This window comes from Nanorana parkeri, unplaced genomic scaffold (genome assembly GCF_000935625.1).
Source record: "Nanorana parkeri isolate BGI_ZX_2015 unplaced genomic scaffold, ASM93562v1 scaffold145, whole genome shotgun sequence".
NCBI lineage: Eukaryota > Metazoa > Chordata > Amphibia > Anura > Dicroglossidae > Nanorana > Nanorana parkeri.
Window position 1 is genome coordinate 1,574,386 of NW_017306413.1, and position 17,323 is coordinate 1,591,708.

At 40.9% G+C, this 17,323-nt stretch overlaps 1 protein-coding gene across 1 annotated transcript in view; it reads right to left on the reverse strand.

Moving 5' to 3' along the window:
- Positions 1 to 11,609: 11,609 nt before the first annotated feature.
- ADARB2 (adenosine deaminase, RNA specific B2 (inactive)) overlaps positions 11,610 to 17,323 on the reverse strand; it is a 450,356-nt gene continuing 444,642 nt past the window's right edge. The window contains exon 11 of the mRNA XM_018554192.1: positions 11,610 to 12,035. Within this exon, the coding sequence (XP_018409694.1) occupies positions 11,838 to 12,035 (198 nt within the window). The 3' untranslated portion in view covers positions 11,610 to 11,837. The remainder of the gene's footprint in view (positions 12,036 to 17,323) is intronic.

Here is a 17,323-nt window from a genome sequence, read left to right on the forward strand (position 1 = left end):
TTAAAGCTGAGCTCCGGGATAAGCAAACATTGTCTAAATACAAGAAACGTGTGTATTCTTACTTGAATCTTGATTTGTGTATTTCTTCCAGATCTGTGCAGTAATCCAATGTGGGACTTTTCCTCTGTGCAATAGCTTCCTGTAATAAAGACCGGTCAGTGCGGCCCTTTCTTCTTGTGCAGGTTGACTGGTCTGGTTTCCTCCCCTCCTGTAGTTGCTGCAGGCAGCCTCTAGTGGGTGGATCCGTTGGGCCCCTCCCACAGCTATGCTGTCTGCACAAGTTATACAGTATATAGCAGAGTGATGATGTTCGGACTAACCAGGATCTCACTGGAAGGACCATTGCGTCACCCTTATAGGGGTAATATAAGTATATCTTTTAACCTGCTTTCCTTACAGGTACATTTTTGCCCTTCAAAACTGTTTTTTTCAGGAGGAGAGGACCTTGGTATAATAAGCGGACCTTGCATTTTACTAAAAGGTCCACTTTAACATTTAACCCAAACTGCATTGGCTTAACACAATCAATTGAAAACTGTTAGATGCTGAAGATGAACCACTGGTTGAACACCAACTGTGATCATTGTAAAGGGGTCTCACCGGGCATGTGGGATTTTAATTCATTTTAAATCCATGTCTTGTTTTGTTTTGTTTTTTATAAATAGCCTTTAAAAATTAAGCGTAATTGTTGTCCTTCATGTTTCTCTTATGACAGCTTTTCTTTAAACTACTCAAATATAAGGAATGTCACCAATTCAGAGAGCCATCTCTGTTAGAGTAAGTAAATGTAAACCCCAACAATGAGGTTTCCTTATTTGCTCCATTTTTGAATGTTAAATATACCTGCAGCCCCCTCACCCTAAGTGGAGTGGCTCTCTAAATCTAGCAGGCTTAGTCACAAAAGGGTGAAGAGTTTGGAGAAGCCGGGAGAAGTGAACAACCAATTACTAGGAGTTTCATGGTTAGTGGTGCATGCTGGGAAAGTGCATAAATTCTCAGGAATTGCCATGTAGACATGTGCGATTCGTTTCGTTCCGAATCAAAATTCGGACGAATTTTCGGAAATTCGGACATTCAGATGTATCCGAATTCCAAATTACAGACATAACGAATGCAAACAAATCCGAATTTCCATTTCCGAAATTCGGCAGCGGTAGTTCGAACGTTCGTTTCGTATTCTGTTCTTATTCGTTTCTTATTCGTTTCGTTGGAGCAAAGTGACATTAGAGGAGAAAATTTTTTTTCCCCCTCAAATGTCACTTTGCTGCAAACGAACGAACGAACGAAACGAATAAGAAACGAATAAGAAACGAATAAGAACAGAAAACGAAACGAACGTTCGAACTACCGCTACCGAATTTCGTCCGAATCCGAATTGACTTTCACACCCGAATCCCGAAAAACGAAATAACACAAATCCGAATTTAAAACGAAACGAAACTAAACGAATTTTTTGGCAGTGCACATGTCTGTTGCCATGTGCTTAAGGGCAGTCCATCCATGGATCTAGCCTGCAGGTAGGGCGTATACAGTTGGAGAAGCTAACTAGACCTGAAGTCTGCAGTAGGCCAGATGTGGACCCAGGTGGAAGCTGGAGCTGTCTGTAATGGAGAATCAGAAGAGCCTTTGTCTGCTGGAAGTGCCAGGAAGGCCAGCATGGCAGGGACCTGAGGAACAAGTCTGGTGTCTCTCCCAGGGAAGATCTCAAGTATATTCAGTTGTGGTTCTAGTAGACAGTGTCGTCCTCTGCTCAGCTAAAGTATCCCTGCACTGTGGAAGCTGGAAGATATTGGTAAGTCTGGAGTTCTGTATTCCTCAGATGTCTGCAGTTTTATACCCTCTCTCTCTCAGTTTTGTTACTAGTTCTATTAAAGCATTATAAAACAATTCTAAAAGTCACTGGTGCCCTATTTCACTTTACACGTCCCATATTCCAGCTAAGGATTCATCCCTGAGGTGAAATGTCAGCCCCTCCTGCCCCCTAAATCCATCGAAAGTGTTTTGTTATATCTAATCGGTAAATGCAAAAAAATACCAGTTGATCATGTCAGAAAACCAGAGCTGTCCTGTGTCTTGTGCCAACTTCCTGTGTTGTGTCAAAGAGCCCTCCGAGTTCTTAACTTGGACTACACGACATGTACTTTCTATGTTGGGGAGATGAGGAGAGGAGGAGGGATTCGGTACTTTACAAAAGATATCTGGGCAGAGCTGACACCATTCCTTGCATTTCAGAAGAAAAAAAGACATCTGTTGTCAGGCACAACAGGACATCAGGAGCTGAATGCATTTAAGGCAGTTTTACATGTATTTATTTGTACTTGCGGGGTATTTAAAGGGATAAAACATGACGATGTATTGCAGAGATGCACTGTATATGTATTTTAAAATTTTGCAGCGAAATACCCTTTAAAGTAGTATGAAACTCTCATACTTTTATTTATTTTATTTTTTTCCCCCAATAACGAATCCAGAAACAAATATACATTGCCCAGAGAAATATTTTTTTGTTCAATATTTCCCAAGCACTTATAGTCATCTTGTTTCTGAACAGCTCCAACTCTCTCAGCTCAGCTTCCCTAAACTTCCTGTCCAGTACAAAATCACATTGGACAGCACAGTCTTCAGCAGCCATCCATCAACCAGCATGCAGAAGGTAGGAGGTAGCAGGAGGAGGGGGGAGCAGGGGGAAGCAGGGGGGAGGGAAATGTCTTGCCTTGCTATTCCCTAAACTTCCTGTCCAGTACAAAATCACAATGGACAGCACAGTCTTCAGCAGCCATCCATCTACTAGCATGCAGAAAGATGGAGGTAGCAGGAAGAGTGGGGAGCAGGGGGGAGGGAAATGTCTTGCCTTGCTATACCTGTGTGCTTGTGGAGACACACACATCTTACTAGCACACACAAGAGTGGCTCCATAGGACCCTGCAAGAGAAAGGAGCCACCTTAAAACAGAATATCAGGGCCTGTGCTCGGGGGAACCGCTGATTCTGCAGGAAACTAAAACTATTTAATATCAAGGAGCAGCAGCTATGGTAAGGGATTGAATCAGCCTCTGAAAGACCTTTTGACATTAATACCACTTGAAAGTTTATGACATACATGCCTTACATATGACCCACAGTCTATGCAAATAAGACATAGAAAGATTTCATATGCATTATTGTACAAAGAGGTAACACTCTCTGCTGACAATCTCTACCGATTTGTGTTTTATTGTTTCCTTCCATGTGAAGTCTTTGATGTAAATCAGAGCAGATTATGGAAACACCTGTGAGATGTGGGACCATAAATACAGATGAAATGGCGGCGAATGTGTAAAATTCACCACCAGTGAAGCCTTTCAACACAGCGGGGTCTGTCTTTTAGCTTCCATTCCAGTGCTAACTGTTTTATACAGTGTAATTTAAACTAATAATCTACTTTGATCGAATCGTAGCACACTGTGCACCAACTAGGATATGCATTACTCTGTTTTTTGATGTGTACCCTGGCTTCCTTAATCTTTGTCCTAGTTAACACTATGTGGCTTAATGTAATTACATATTAAAATTCATTTGTGCTTGCTGTAAAGCCAGGAAAGTTCAGGCAAGGGTCTGTGTTCATGGCAAGGTATAGTATGCTGCCTATGAATCTGTAACATTTACCACTTTAGCAAGCACAAAATAAAAAGAGACACCTATTCAACAGGCAACTACTATGCTGTGAATAGCCTGTGTTGTGAATAGATCTGATTATGTTTGTACAATTGAGTCAGTTAGATGAGGGATGACAGAAGAGCAGTGCCCATATGGATTTTCACTTTGCCCGTGCAGAGCTACTGCTACCTATTAGGGGAAGGAAAATCTTGTTCTGGGGACATCTGTGTAATAGGAGAAGTCCCCTCGCTTTGGGAGATTTCCTCTAAGTTCTTTCTGCGTCACTGGGGCAGGAAGTGAAGGGAAATTTGCCCAAAGATATGCAGACAGCAAAAAAAAAAACAACTTGTAAAAAACTCCTTTTTACTCTACATTCTATGTATGACTATACATTCACTTTCATATACTGCAGCTTACCAGTCCTTAGATGTGGTGGCTGCATTCGATTTTTTTTTTTTTCAGGATAAGTACATTTTTAGCAAGTACAGAAAATACCAGTTAATCTCACCCGAAATGCTAATCTCATCATCCATGATGTAATGGAGATGAACAAAGACAGGCAGGGAGCAGCCATTTCCAGGGGCCCAAGTTGAGGCAAATGACCGAGCATGGGGTATGTAATAGGAATGAGCAAAGTGATATGTTTACTTTAAAGGAAATTCCTTTACCAATAGTAGTGGATGCCTGGAACAGACTACCAGCAGAGGTAGCAAGTCGGTCATTAAACATGCTGGGACAAGCACAGGTGTATCCGCAAAAATGCAAAAAAAAAAAAGAGAAGAAAAAAGAGCAGACTCAATGAGCCACTTGGTCTTTTTATACATTTCACTGTATAATTGAAACTTACAGGGTTATTCACAAAGCTGCTGAAGGCAGCCAAGTGAATAATCCAGCAGAAGTGGAGTGAGCCGAACACTGTTCGGCTATTCACTTCAGTCTTGTACGGCTGATTGCAGCTGTACATGGCTAAAATCAGCCGTACATTGGCTGCCTTCAGTCAGAGCTACGGCAGCTCACTTGCTTCTCATAGGGGCCGAACGGCAGTAAGTGAATAGCTGAATGCCACCGAGCAGTGAGGACTTGTGATGAGTCTGTCTTTCAGAAAGCATTGAAGCTAGGGGCAGGCATGTAACTAACACTTCTAGAAAGAGTAATGGCAGCCTACGTATTTAGCAGTGTTATCTGTCAAATACAGTATAGTGCATGACACTGCTTTCTCTATTACTGTTAGGAACACAGTGGTGTTGTCTCCCCACCCCAACCTGCTAACTGCCCCCTCCCCCCTGCCCCCTCCCTTTAATTAAGGTACCTACACTAGTTATATTTAAAAATGCATGTCATTATTTATCAACTAATACAGATACTAATGTATATATTTTATGCCTGCATTGAGTTCATCTGTAATCAGTGTATATGCAAAATCTTTGTCTGGAGCGTGCATTTGAACCGTTTTGACGTGCAGCTGCGACACAATCCAGTAGAACATAGACAAGTGTTCAGTTGGTTCGTTCACTGTTATTTTTTATTTATTGAACAGAAACATTCACTTATATGATAGCAGTGTAATTTACTGGAAGAAGCAGCAAACTCACCTCTCATAAATTATTTTTTTAAATTTGTTTTTACAAATCTTACAAATTTACATTAGATTAAAAAGTATTGCCATTAAAGCATGCTTCCTGGTCATACATGTTTGTGGCCAAAACTGTCCTGCACATGAGCACTTATAAGACTTTCCTGACCCAGAGTTCAAGCAGTTATAATACCCAAGTAGATCCTGAACAAAAGACACTAATTCTGAGAAATGCTGTTCGAGTGAGGTCTGGATGGGATGGCACTATTTACTAGGCTTAGATAACAAAGAGTTGGCAGTACTTTCCCCACACTATGTTCATTTATATATTCTCCTCTTCTTGATACAAAAGTACTTTATTGCTGTTCAATGGGAAATGCTCAGAATAACCATGGTTGACTAGAGCAATGTTTCTCAACTTTTTTCAGTCACGACATTTTAAAAGCATGCAGAATCTCCAAGCACCCTAGTTTAAAATGTAAAAAAACTAAATTTAAAAAAGATGTGTGGTCTCCCCCCAAATTCGTACCAGGCCCTTATCCTAGATAGGGGTCGGGTATGGATTTTAAGGGTGACCCCATACAAAAAAACAAAAAAAAGTGAGGTTCCATCTGCTTTCACATCAGGGTCCCCCCTCCACATCAGTAGCCCTCATTGACATGATAATTCTCTATATCCCATTCGCATCAGAGTCCCCCCTTCACATTAGTAGCCCTCCTTGACATGAGAATCCTCCATCTCCCATTCACATCGTAGTCCTACCTTCCAATCCCCTCCACAGTGCATCTGCGTCAGCATGGCAAACGATGGAAGGTGGAGCAGGTCTGGGGAAAGGCAGCCTTACGTTCTCTTCTAAAAGCTTGGAGCAGTTCTGGATGCTAATCATTCTGGATTAGTGTCATGCATTTCCATGGTGCTGGTGTCTACACCATGGAAACACATGACCCGTCATACGTTTGCGTGGCACAATTGCACCAAGAAAACACGTGACGCTGTGCAAAAATTTGGCAGCACTCCAGAGGTAGCCAGACAGCACCCCAATTGTGAAAAGCTGATTTAGAGAGCCATAGTAGCAATATGACACAAACTATAACCACAAAGTCATTTTAAGGGAACTTGTCACCTGATTAGAATGTTGTAGATTGGGTTGAGGCACTACAATGCTTAATCTAGTAACATTGTCTGCTTTATTGCATGACCAACCTTAGTCTGCCTCTGGTTTAGTATCAAGTGCATACATTGGACTGGATTATGGAAAGTAAATAGAAATGGTCACAGAGTGATCATATCTGTAAAACTGGATTTTATGTTTTGCACATTACATACATGGGACAATTGAATGGCCAGATTAGGTATAAATGTATCAAATATTTGACCCGGTGTATTTGTAGGCCTAAAGAGTCAATGCTTTGTCATTTCACGCACACCCCCCTAACATCCAGTGTTCATTACCGGACAGCCCATTTGCCCCTCAGCATTTCCACGTGTGGGTGTAGGGTGGGTTTTTAGCCATGCATAACCTCTGACCCACAGTTTACCCATGACTTTTTCTTGGGCCTAAGGGAAGAATATGGCAGCAACAGAAGGTGGGCACATTAAGTATCAGCAGGATGGTTTATCAAGCAAATCCTTTATTTGGCTTTAAATTGGAAAAAATACAAATTTCCTTTAAATATAACCCAAAAAAGAAAATCTCAAACAAACTGAAATGAGTATGTATCTATGTACAACAAATGTAGGTCATATTTATTGTAAATGCCCTGAATAAAATAACCTGTAAATGGGTTAGTGTGAGATAATAGAAACAGGGAGAAAAAAAATGCAGTTGACTCTAACGTATTGCTCAGATTTTATATACAAGCTCCTAAAAATGCTGATCTGAGCAGTTATTTCTCTCTGAGACGCCTGCTTTGTTCTTTTGAAGGGGGAAGACAAATGTGACCAGATTCTATCTGAGCGGAGACGTGTACACCCTGCCGGAGACACCAGAAATGGGCAATTTGTCTTGCAGGTAAATATGAACTGCAATGGAAAATCCAAACAAGAATGGATGGGCAGATTAAAGGATTAATGTCGCCTTATCTCTTTTCCCCCTGAGTGCTCTACTATTTTACAATGACCCTGCTAATTTATAACTGGCAGAATGTCAGCCATTTATACCGCTATTACAAAGAGTCTGAAGCAGGGACCCAGTTTAGTTGCACCAGGAAGATGTTGTCTTGTTATCTTAATTCCAATTCTACTTATTAGGAAGACATATAAGCTGATTTCAACGTATTAAGAAATAAAAAACATGGCTTCCCACAATTTGGGAATCCACTTTGGGACAAAAGTCTGATTTCAAAGCCAGTAGTCCTATTGTGCAGACACTTAGAGGTATTTACTGTTCACGTGCGTTTGCTATTGATGATAATATAGCCACATGTTCACATTTAGTGCTGCAGTCTTATTGTTTACAAAATCTCCTAGTGCTTTAGAACCGCTGTATAGTGATTTAAAGGTCCTCCACCTTTCCAGGGTTTAATAGAGAGCTGCAATTTCAGGTGTGTACTGCAGCACTATTACTACTGGCAATACCTAGATGCCATGAAATGGAATGGTTTTTAGTTAGAGTTAGGCTAGCCATACACCTATCAATTTTTTTTCGTCCAACCCGCGAGCTGAACGAAAAAAATTGTTGCGATTCCTCCATCAACACAAACAGCATGTTTGCAGCAAACAGCTGTTTGCATTGTATTCTTACAGGTGCCGCCGACACTTGTCAGAATACCTGATCAGAGTGGGCAGCTCATTGGCTGCTGGCTCTGATCGTATGAAGATTTTCCAGCCTGCTCCTTCAATCAGCTAATCGAGGAATGCTGGCTGAAAGGGAGCCGACAGCACAACACACTGTGCCAATTTTCGGCCGGTACATTAAAGTCGCCCAAAGTATGGGCACCTTAAGGGCGTCTTTAAACACCAGCCAGCATTTTTCTATTTGGATAGAGTAAGGAAGATTTAGAAGCTTTGTCAGATTTTTTTAGCTGTTTTCCCGTGGGGAGATCTAAATTAACTTCCTGCCCAGGTGACAGTTGTCAGACACTAAGCGAAGATAAATCTCTCCAATGGAGATATATACAACAATAAAAACCCGAAAGGGATTTTAACCCTCCCATTTTTCCCAAAACAACAAGAAAAAAGTTTTTGACATGTTTGAATTGATTAATGGATTTCCATTAGAGACTTTTTAAAATTTATGTTGATCCTTTGCCCAGTTGTTACTGCATTCTATGACACCAGTGGGTAGATGCTCTCCTCTGTTGCTGTCCTGAGGACACCCATGCCATATGTTTTGGCTCAGCTGCTGACCTACTCTAGAGGCTATTGTCCATTTTTTTCATTACAGCATCTGCTAGGGGCTATTGATAATGCCACTGAGAGAAGAATGATAGAGGAGAATGCATTACAGAGGAGTGCCAGGACCTTTACTTCACAGCAATGACTTGAGTATTACAATGACAGGAAGTTATGGAAAATCTCTCTAACTGGTTGTATATAGTTAAATGTTAATGTAATTCTGTCATGTGCACCCATTCCTATTCCTGCTTCATTATGCCTGTATAGGCTGTTGGAAGATCTATTCTGCCAATAGGAACATTTTGCTGGTAGTCATTTGCTTGTATCCCGGTCTGAAGTTATATACAGATTTAGGTTTTCTTAGATGGATAACTACAGGTGAATACAGACAAACATGGGTACCATCTGAGCTGGAACACTGTCCAGTGGGCATTATGGATACTTAAAGCCTATCTCTATCTGGGGAAAAAAAACTTCCCTCCTCACTGTAGGGCTGCCCCTACAACTGCAATGGTTAACTAAGACTTCTGAGCAAATAAAATCTTACGCCTTGCAGTGCGGCTACTCCTGCAGTACAAGGGTTAAGTGCTCACTTTGTCTAGGGAGCTAAAATAATCGAGATAAACTCACCCGAACTGCCATCCTGGCCAGTTCCTTCAGGCACTCTCTCCCTCCGCTCCAGCTGTCAAATGTCCAGTGAGTCATCATGTCCTATACAGTGTATAGAACTTGAGAATACAGAGGGAAATTCCATCACTGGAGCAGGGTAGGAGACAGGCTGAAGGGACCAGTCTAAGAGCCAGACAGGATTGTGGTTTGAGTGAGTATAACTCTGTTATTTTAGCTCCCTAGACAAACTTTGAGCTTAACCCTTGCAGTGTGGGGGTAGCCCCACTGCAAGAGCTAAGATATTATTTGCCCAGAGTTCATCTTTAACTGCTCATTTAAGTCTAGGGTACCTGGGTAAAGCAGTTTTACTTGATCCTCGCTCCCATTGCTCTCTGTGCTCACCTCCTCTTCTCTATACTCTGGCTTGTGGAGTGAAGGCACTCCGGCGTCCTCACATATAATGCTGGGCTATGGGTCCTGCATTGTACTTAATTACGTCAGTGGAGCATAGGGGGGGAAGAAGTTATTGGTGACGGTCTTGTAGCCTAGAGGAAGCCTGTGGGAGCTGGGATCAGGTAAGTAAAAATCTTTACTATTTGTACGCTAGACCTCAATGAGCATTTAATCCTTGCAGCGCGGTGGCAGCACCACTGCAGGGGGGAGCTTTTTTTTGTTTTCCTCGAAGGTCATCTTTAAACTGCCTGTACAAGCATTAGGGGAAAGGCAGCTATCAATACAAAAAAAACATTTATTTAATTGCCCAGCCTTACAAGATCAAATATGTCAAATAGTGTTACCATATAACCTGAGATACAATAAAATAAAATGATCACAATGATTTAAAAAAAAACATTTTTTGATTAAACAAAGATGACAGTGAATGCATAGTGCTAAAATGTCCAAGAGTCAAAATCAAAGGTGGCATAAAATAACTTCTATGAACGGTCTTCAATTTAAAAATGGGTGTTATCATACAGCAACCATTGTTGAATTATAAACAAAACAGGGAAGCTGTTTTATTGTAGGAAATACCATCTGCAGAATGACAGGTTCTTTACATGTCTATGATCTACTATAGATTAACAGAAAGTATTGTGTAAATATCTTTAGCAAAGGGGCTGGATTAGTCATTAGACGGACATGCCAGATGCCTTGGGAAGCTAGAAAAAGAGGGGATTTGTTTTTTCTGATACTCTCCTGTACTGTAAATTATTCCTATAGTCCTATTCTTTCATAGCTCTTATCGCTTTGGTCAAATCCTGTCCATTTTCTCTTATATATCTAAATATAATGCTAAACCTAAAATACATGTTGTATATAAAAAGATCTATAAAATATTTATATACATATATATTTATGTAAAATTACCTTAGGAGAACTGAATATATTCAAGATAAAGGTGTGATAAAGGGGGAAAATATAATATTTCCCTACATGCAGCTGACTTCCTGTCCACATATTCCACTAAAGGAACATGCAGTCAGCTTTTGCCCAACCTGAAAAGGAGGAAAATGAAAAATAACAGGGCGGCAGGGAGACAGCAACAGAATGTGAAATGTCTATAATTCTGTTTCCACATCTATGAATTTTAATACGATAAGAATTTCTATTAATTGATTAAAGGAGAACTATTGCCAGGATTTTTTTTTTTACTAATAAACCTGTGTAATCTCAGACCATGTGCGCTTCTTCTCTTTGCTGCAATCTGCAGCCATGTCATAAGTATAAATTCCTAATTTCAGCAATGTGTAGATGGGGAGAAGAGATGTATAATCTGTATAATAACTAGATGGATTTATGACTACACAGGAGTGGCACCATACTGCTGAAAGTCTTCATTTCCTGCTACAGGGCCAAGTCTTTAACAGGACTGTTGTGTTTCATTCTTAACCCAAAAAATACACACTGATAAATCACTTTTATTATGGAACTTTTTTGTTTATCAGGAGTTCTCCTTTAATAAAAGCTTTTTTCCCTGTAAGTGTTTGTGATGTTTTTAGGTTCAGTCACCATTTAAAGTTCAGTTCCAGCCAATGTTTTTTCTCTTTGGATAGAGTTAGAACTCTGTCAAGTTTTAAAGCTGTCTGTGACCCCATTTGTGTTGGGTAAACACAAGGACAGGAAATGATGGAAATTCTCTCCAATGGGAAAACAGAAATGAACAAAAACACTTTTATTTTTAAGAGCGGGGAAAGACTTAGAACCTCTGGGTGGTCTTTATGGCTGTTCACACCTTCCAGTCCCGATGACCGCTCTTTTGAGAATGTATTTTCTTGTTGGGAAACTGATAAAAAGTGATCGGACATCTTCCCATTGAGCAATAAATCCTGACAGAAGCTCTAATCCCTATCTATACTATTCCCAACTGTTTTGGTGGGAGTTGGGCCTTAGTAGCTCTCAGCTAGCTGGTGGGTTAGTGCCCCAAGCCACTGAGCTGTGCTTTCTGTGGGTATCTATCTAGTAATTCCATCCCTGCCTCCATTTTATATTCCAACCTGGATAAGAGTGAAACCTGACACATCACGGTCCTGGCTAACCATGAAGGAGCAAACACATAAAACGTCCTTTTTCAATGTTATGTATTTGCTTTATTACAAAAATAATCTAATTCAGTATATTGATAACAAACTTTGCACATGGAGCAGAGAAATTCTGCCAGTCTGTATTTTTCCAGGAGAACCCAGTCACAGCATAGAAGGGGGAACTGGCAGAGTTAATATAAATTGTTCTTGTTCCGGGGGCTTTTTCACCCAGGTGCCCAGGCCTGCTTTCTGGATGGCTTTGATAAGTTGCTGCTTGACACACTGGTACTGAGGGTCCACCAGCTTCGCTTCACAGTAAACGGAGGGCATTTCCTGGTGACTTGGAGTCCGTGTGCTCAGCTGCATGAAGAAAACATCAGAATTTAGTACAACTTCTTGTCTTATGCGTTGGTTACAGTGATTTGCAGAAATTATGTATACAAGTAATGTTTGCATGGGTACCGAGCAATTGCACTCTATTGGAATACATGAGCCTCCTGCGTCTTAGCAATGAAGGATGCTAGCTGGCAATAGCCGCCTGCATCCGAGAAATGAATGAAGCTAGGCAGTAGGTGCAGTTTGCGTCCTAGCAATGAAGGACACTGGGTGGCAATAGCTGCCAGTGTCATAGCAACAAAGAATGCTTGGCAGCAGGAGCCACTTGTGTCCTAGCAATGAAGGACAGTAGGTGGCAATGGCTGCCTCGTCCTAGCAACCAATAGGCTGCCTTAACACTGTACCCTTGTGAACATGTACATTTTCCCCAAATTATACATCCATACAGCGTTTGGATGTTGCAGCATAAAACTGAACTGGGTACACCTGTGTGTATGAGCCCTAAGTTGGTAGCAAGTTACAAGGCGAGAGCTGGTAGCAGGGGGCTAATGTGTTTTAGACATTCATGGACACACTGAAGAATTGCAGGATTTACATGACTGTGACATCTCTGAGCCAGCATCTCAATCCAGGAATTAGATGCTGACCCCGGATGATGCCCAAACAAATGCAATGCTACACTTACACATTACTTAGTTTTCATTTACTTAAAGGATAAGTGGACTTCAAAACAAAGTGAACTTATTGTTATTTCCCCTTTACCCTGACCTTACCTAGCCCACCCTCCACAGATATATACTTACCTTGGTCCAATGGCCAAGGCCTCTGGTGTTTACTGTGCCTGTGCATTAAAGCACCATAGACTTCTGAGGGGCTATCTTCCCCATGTCTGGCCATTGGACATAAAAGCCTGTAATACACAGGTGTGACTGAGACTTGTGGTGCTGGATTTAAACAAGCACCAGAGGTAAGTATGCATCTGTGGGTTAGGTTAGGCCAGGGGAAGGGGGCAAAAGAGATAACTTCACTTTAGGCTCAGTTCACAAAGCTTTAACACAAGAATAAGGCTTCTTTTGCCACGTGACTGTAATTCTCAAATCTCAATGGACTAATTGAGCTAAAAATAACTGCCCCTTTAAAAAATTAATAAATAAGGATCCATATCCTGACACGTTAGCTTTGTGAATTGAGCCTTTTGTCTTAAAAGAGAACTATGGGGTAAGTGTTTTCCACATAGTTCTCCTCAGGGTTACGGGAGGACATATACTAACCTCCTCCCGTGACCCAAAGCTCAGTATATTGCGGGCTATTGCCCGTGATATACTGAGAGCACCAACAGCCGAGACGAATCCCGACAATACTGTCTGGATCAACCCAGCTGCGTGAGTGACAGCTTGCTCTGCCTATCTAGAGGCAGAGCCAGCTGTGTCCTCCCCTGTCCGTTCCTCCACTCAACCCTGGAGGATAGGAGAGGGGAGGGAGGAATCCCAGCGGGGAGCTGTGACTGACACAGCGGGGAGCTGTGACTCGGAAAGTGAGAGGCTCTAACTATGAGAACGAGTGGAAATCACTCACCTCAGTTCTCTTTTAAAGTGCGCTTATCCTTTAACATAAAAAATAAATCTGATTCCAGGTCCACTTCAAAGTAAAAATAAAGTTGTATTAATAAAGGGGAAACGTGATTGTTCTTAAGCTTGTTCCACTCTAGATGACAAATACTGAGACCTTTAAAGGGATCGAGCAAATACACATCTCCAGACAGAACACAGCTGCTAAAAGGTTCATAAGCCAAATTTCATTAGGCCCTGATCCCCGGCACTGCAGAGGGATTGTGTGTTGCTGGCTGACAAATGTCTTAAATTGTAGAAAGACTCAGTACAGGGAATTGTGGCTTTATGAATCCAGTCCTCGGTGAGCAAAATAAAAATTCGCTCTAACAAAGCAAAGCATGAGGACATTATTGTGCAGCCGTGTGGCCCCAACAGGCCTCGCCGTATCGTGTGTAACTTTTATTAAGAAACTCTGCAGTATAAAGCAAAGGCATAAAATGGCATTCTAGTGTCAGTGATTTCCTTTATATCAGTGTCATTCTTTTAAAGGGACTAGACACTGTGAATAACATTTCAAAATGTACCTTTTGTACTTAATTTACTTGTTCAATGTAGTCAGTTTACAGAAAAAAAGGATAAACTGTACCCTATTAAAGAGGATCTCCAGGATCCTCAAAAGTTAATCCTTGTAGTGAGGCTTTCCCTGCGCTGCAATGGTTAACTGCGCATTTTGGTCTGGGGTCTAGGGAAAATATACTTACAGCCGGGGGAGAGGGGCAAGTAGTCACTGCTACAGGACCAAGGATCGGGTGAGTATATCTTCTTGACACCATTACCTAGACCAAAATGAACAGTTAACCCCCTGAAGTGCATGGATAACCCCACTGCAAGGGTTAACTTTTGGGAATCCTGGCGTTCTTCTTCAAAGATTATCATATGGGAAACCACTGTTTAGGGCAAACTGTAGTGTATTTTTTGAGTTAAAGATGTCCTTCACCCCCCTGTACAGATAAAATAAGTAAACAGACATGACTGGATGATAGAATCAAAAATTCATATCATTTAATGTGCGAAAATTCTCATTTGTTTTAGTAAATAAGCATCTATTTGTTGAATATTCACAGATCACTTCTATGCATCCCATATTACTATGCAGACAAATATATCCATAATGTCCAATGTTTCAGGAGCTTGATAGAAATGTCACCAGCACTCCAGAGTAACAGTTAAATCAAAAAAACGTCCATTTATTGGCAAATGCTCGTCATTTCTGAGCCTGATGAAGGGACCCGGCACGGCCCCGAAAGCGCTTGTCTGAGTGACAGCATTTGCCAATAAATGGACATTTTTTAAAATTTAAACATACTCTGGAGTGCTGTTGACATTTCTATCAAGCTTTGCTACTAATGGTGCCGCACGTGGTCATTACAAGCACCCAATCGCATATTTTGGGAAATCCAGTAAGGAGTGCATCAAGACACCTCTTCAATGTTTCAGGAGGACACAGGTCCTCTTTATCAATAACCCAATGAGAAGTGACACACATTGACTAAAAGCCAACAAGCCTTCAAAAGTCATTACCAGATATCAAGCAATAAAAAGTGAACTAAACAACCTATTAAACAAATTAAAGTGTTCCTGAGAACATATGCCCCAGTGATACCACCCACACTGTATGTGGTTTATATGCCCTTTAGTTATGTGGATGGGATGTTCTAATCTAGGGCTATGCCAGTCACAGGGATGTAGTGACAGCATTCCCATCAAGCCCAGAGTAGCTTAGTTTGGCTTTGACCAGACATATTTACTTGAAGAAGTGGCATGCCCTTAAGCCCTCGTTCACACCTGAACGTGAACGAGACCTAACACACACATCTTATAGTAAACATGTCAAGAAAGAAGAGAGGAGGTTGCCATTGCTGAGCTGTCTTTCTTAAAATGCTGGTTGCTGGCCAGCCCAGTTGACAGTGCGTCAGTGCATTGATTCACAAACCCAAAATAGGTAAATAAGCACTTCTGACTTTTCTCTGAATTGTTTACTTGTTACAGGTCAGTAACCAAGAAACAACTGATGCCAAAATCACAGCCAAGCAAGTAGCATTTTCATTTCAGGTTGGAGGTAGAATCTAGTGGGCTAAGTCACCTGCTTCTTTAAATCTCATAGAGGGCTATAATAGTAAAATCTCCCTGCCATAGTTCCTTGCCCTATTCAAATCCCCAAGGGGTGTTCCCACACTTCTTGATCTATGGCATAGGGACTGTTACTGTAGCAGATGAAGCTGAAGCTGAAGCTGGGCCACTGGTCTTGGTGGGAGGGAGACAGAGTGCCTGTGCCCTAGCCTTTAATGCCTACCCTTATTATGATCCTCTTCCTAGTTTCTGCATTCTCCCATTAAATATCACATGACTATGCACAAGGGGGGGTTGCAGGAGGAATAATAGAGACATGTCACTAGCACACCAAATTCCTTAAAGGATAATCAAACATGAATTTATTCAAAACTCATGTCAACTCATGTGTATTTGACATGAGTTTTGAATAAATCCATGACTGATTCCTTTAAGGAATTTGGTGTGCTGGTGACATTTCTCTATTATTATCTGCAGTCACTCCGAGCACCCTTCCCCACATACGGGGCTGTCCGGTAAGGAGTGCAACAAACCTTCTTTATCATCAGGAGGAATGGCGCAGTACAAAGGGGAGAGGGGCAGCAAACAGGTGGTTAACTGAAGAGGGGGGGGGTCAGTCAAGTTTGGGGGGCATTATAGGGTGGTTAATTCTCCAGCATTCTCCAAACACTAAAATATGTTTTAGTAGACTGACCCTTCCTGTTTATTGTTGTCAGAGAAATAAAAGATAAACTCTGACTGGTTGTTAACATATTTGTCATGTAGAATACAAATGATAGAAGTCAAACCCCATTTATGGCAAGGAAAAGGAACAAAGTTACTTCTCTAGGCTGATTATTTGCTTGATTCCTATCTAAAAGAGAATTTAATTGACCAGTACTTCAAATGATATATAATTATATTGCATAACATGGGGAAGAATAGCAAGTGTCAATAAAGCCTCAGCTTAAGGAAAAAGAATTATTTTGTCAATATTGGTTGTAATAAGTCACCCTGTTGTGAGTAATGGAGAGAGCTTTTATTTAGAAATTCAATTAGCTCTTTCACTGACTGGTATCTAATTGCCAACCTTAAAATGCTCATAAATATTGGAGTATAGGATTGTTAAATGCAGGCTGAGACATCCGTGTAGTTAACGAAGTGTGTAAAATGCGTTTGTCGGTAATGCACATAAGCTTTTATTTATCTCTCCTGGTGATAAGTACCTGAGAGTGTTGGGGAATTGCTGGGAAGGAACTTTGCTTTGATTACTATTATTATGGAAAAAATAAATAAATATTGAAGACTGCAGTCTGCTATGTAATGCGCATTCATTACAGTTATGTGCAAACGAGATAGTATAACAAAAGAGAAGGGATGCCTTTTTATTCCTTCTATATTTATGAGTGAGTCTAGTAATGCATAGCATACTTAACTACCCATTTTTAATAAGGTCACTTCAGCATAAGTTTGTATTTTGGTAAAAAATTATAATCCGCATAAACTGAAATATAGATATGCGCGGTGGCAAAAAAATTGTTTCGGATTTTTCTTTTTCCGGGTCCAAAAGTTAAAGGATAACTACTGTATGAACAAACATTTGCTGCAGCAAAGTGGCATTAAATGTTTTTTTTTTTTTTTTACTTTTGACAG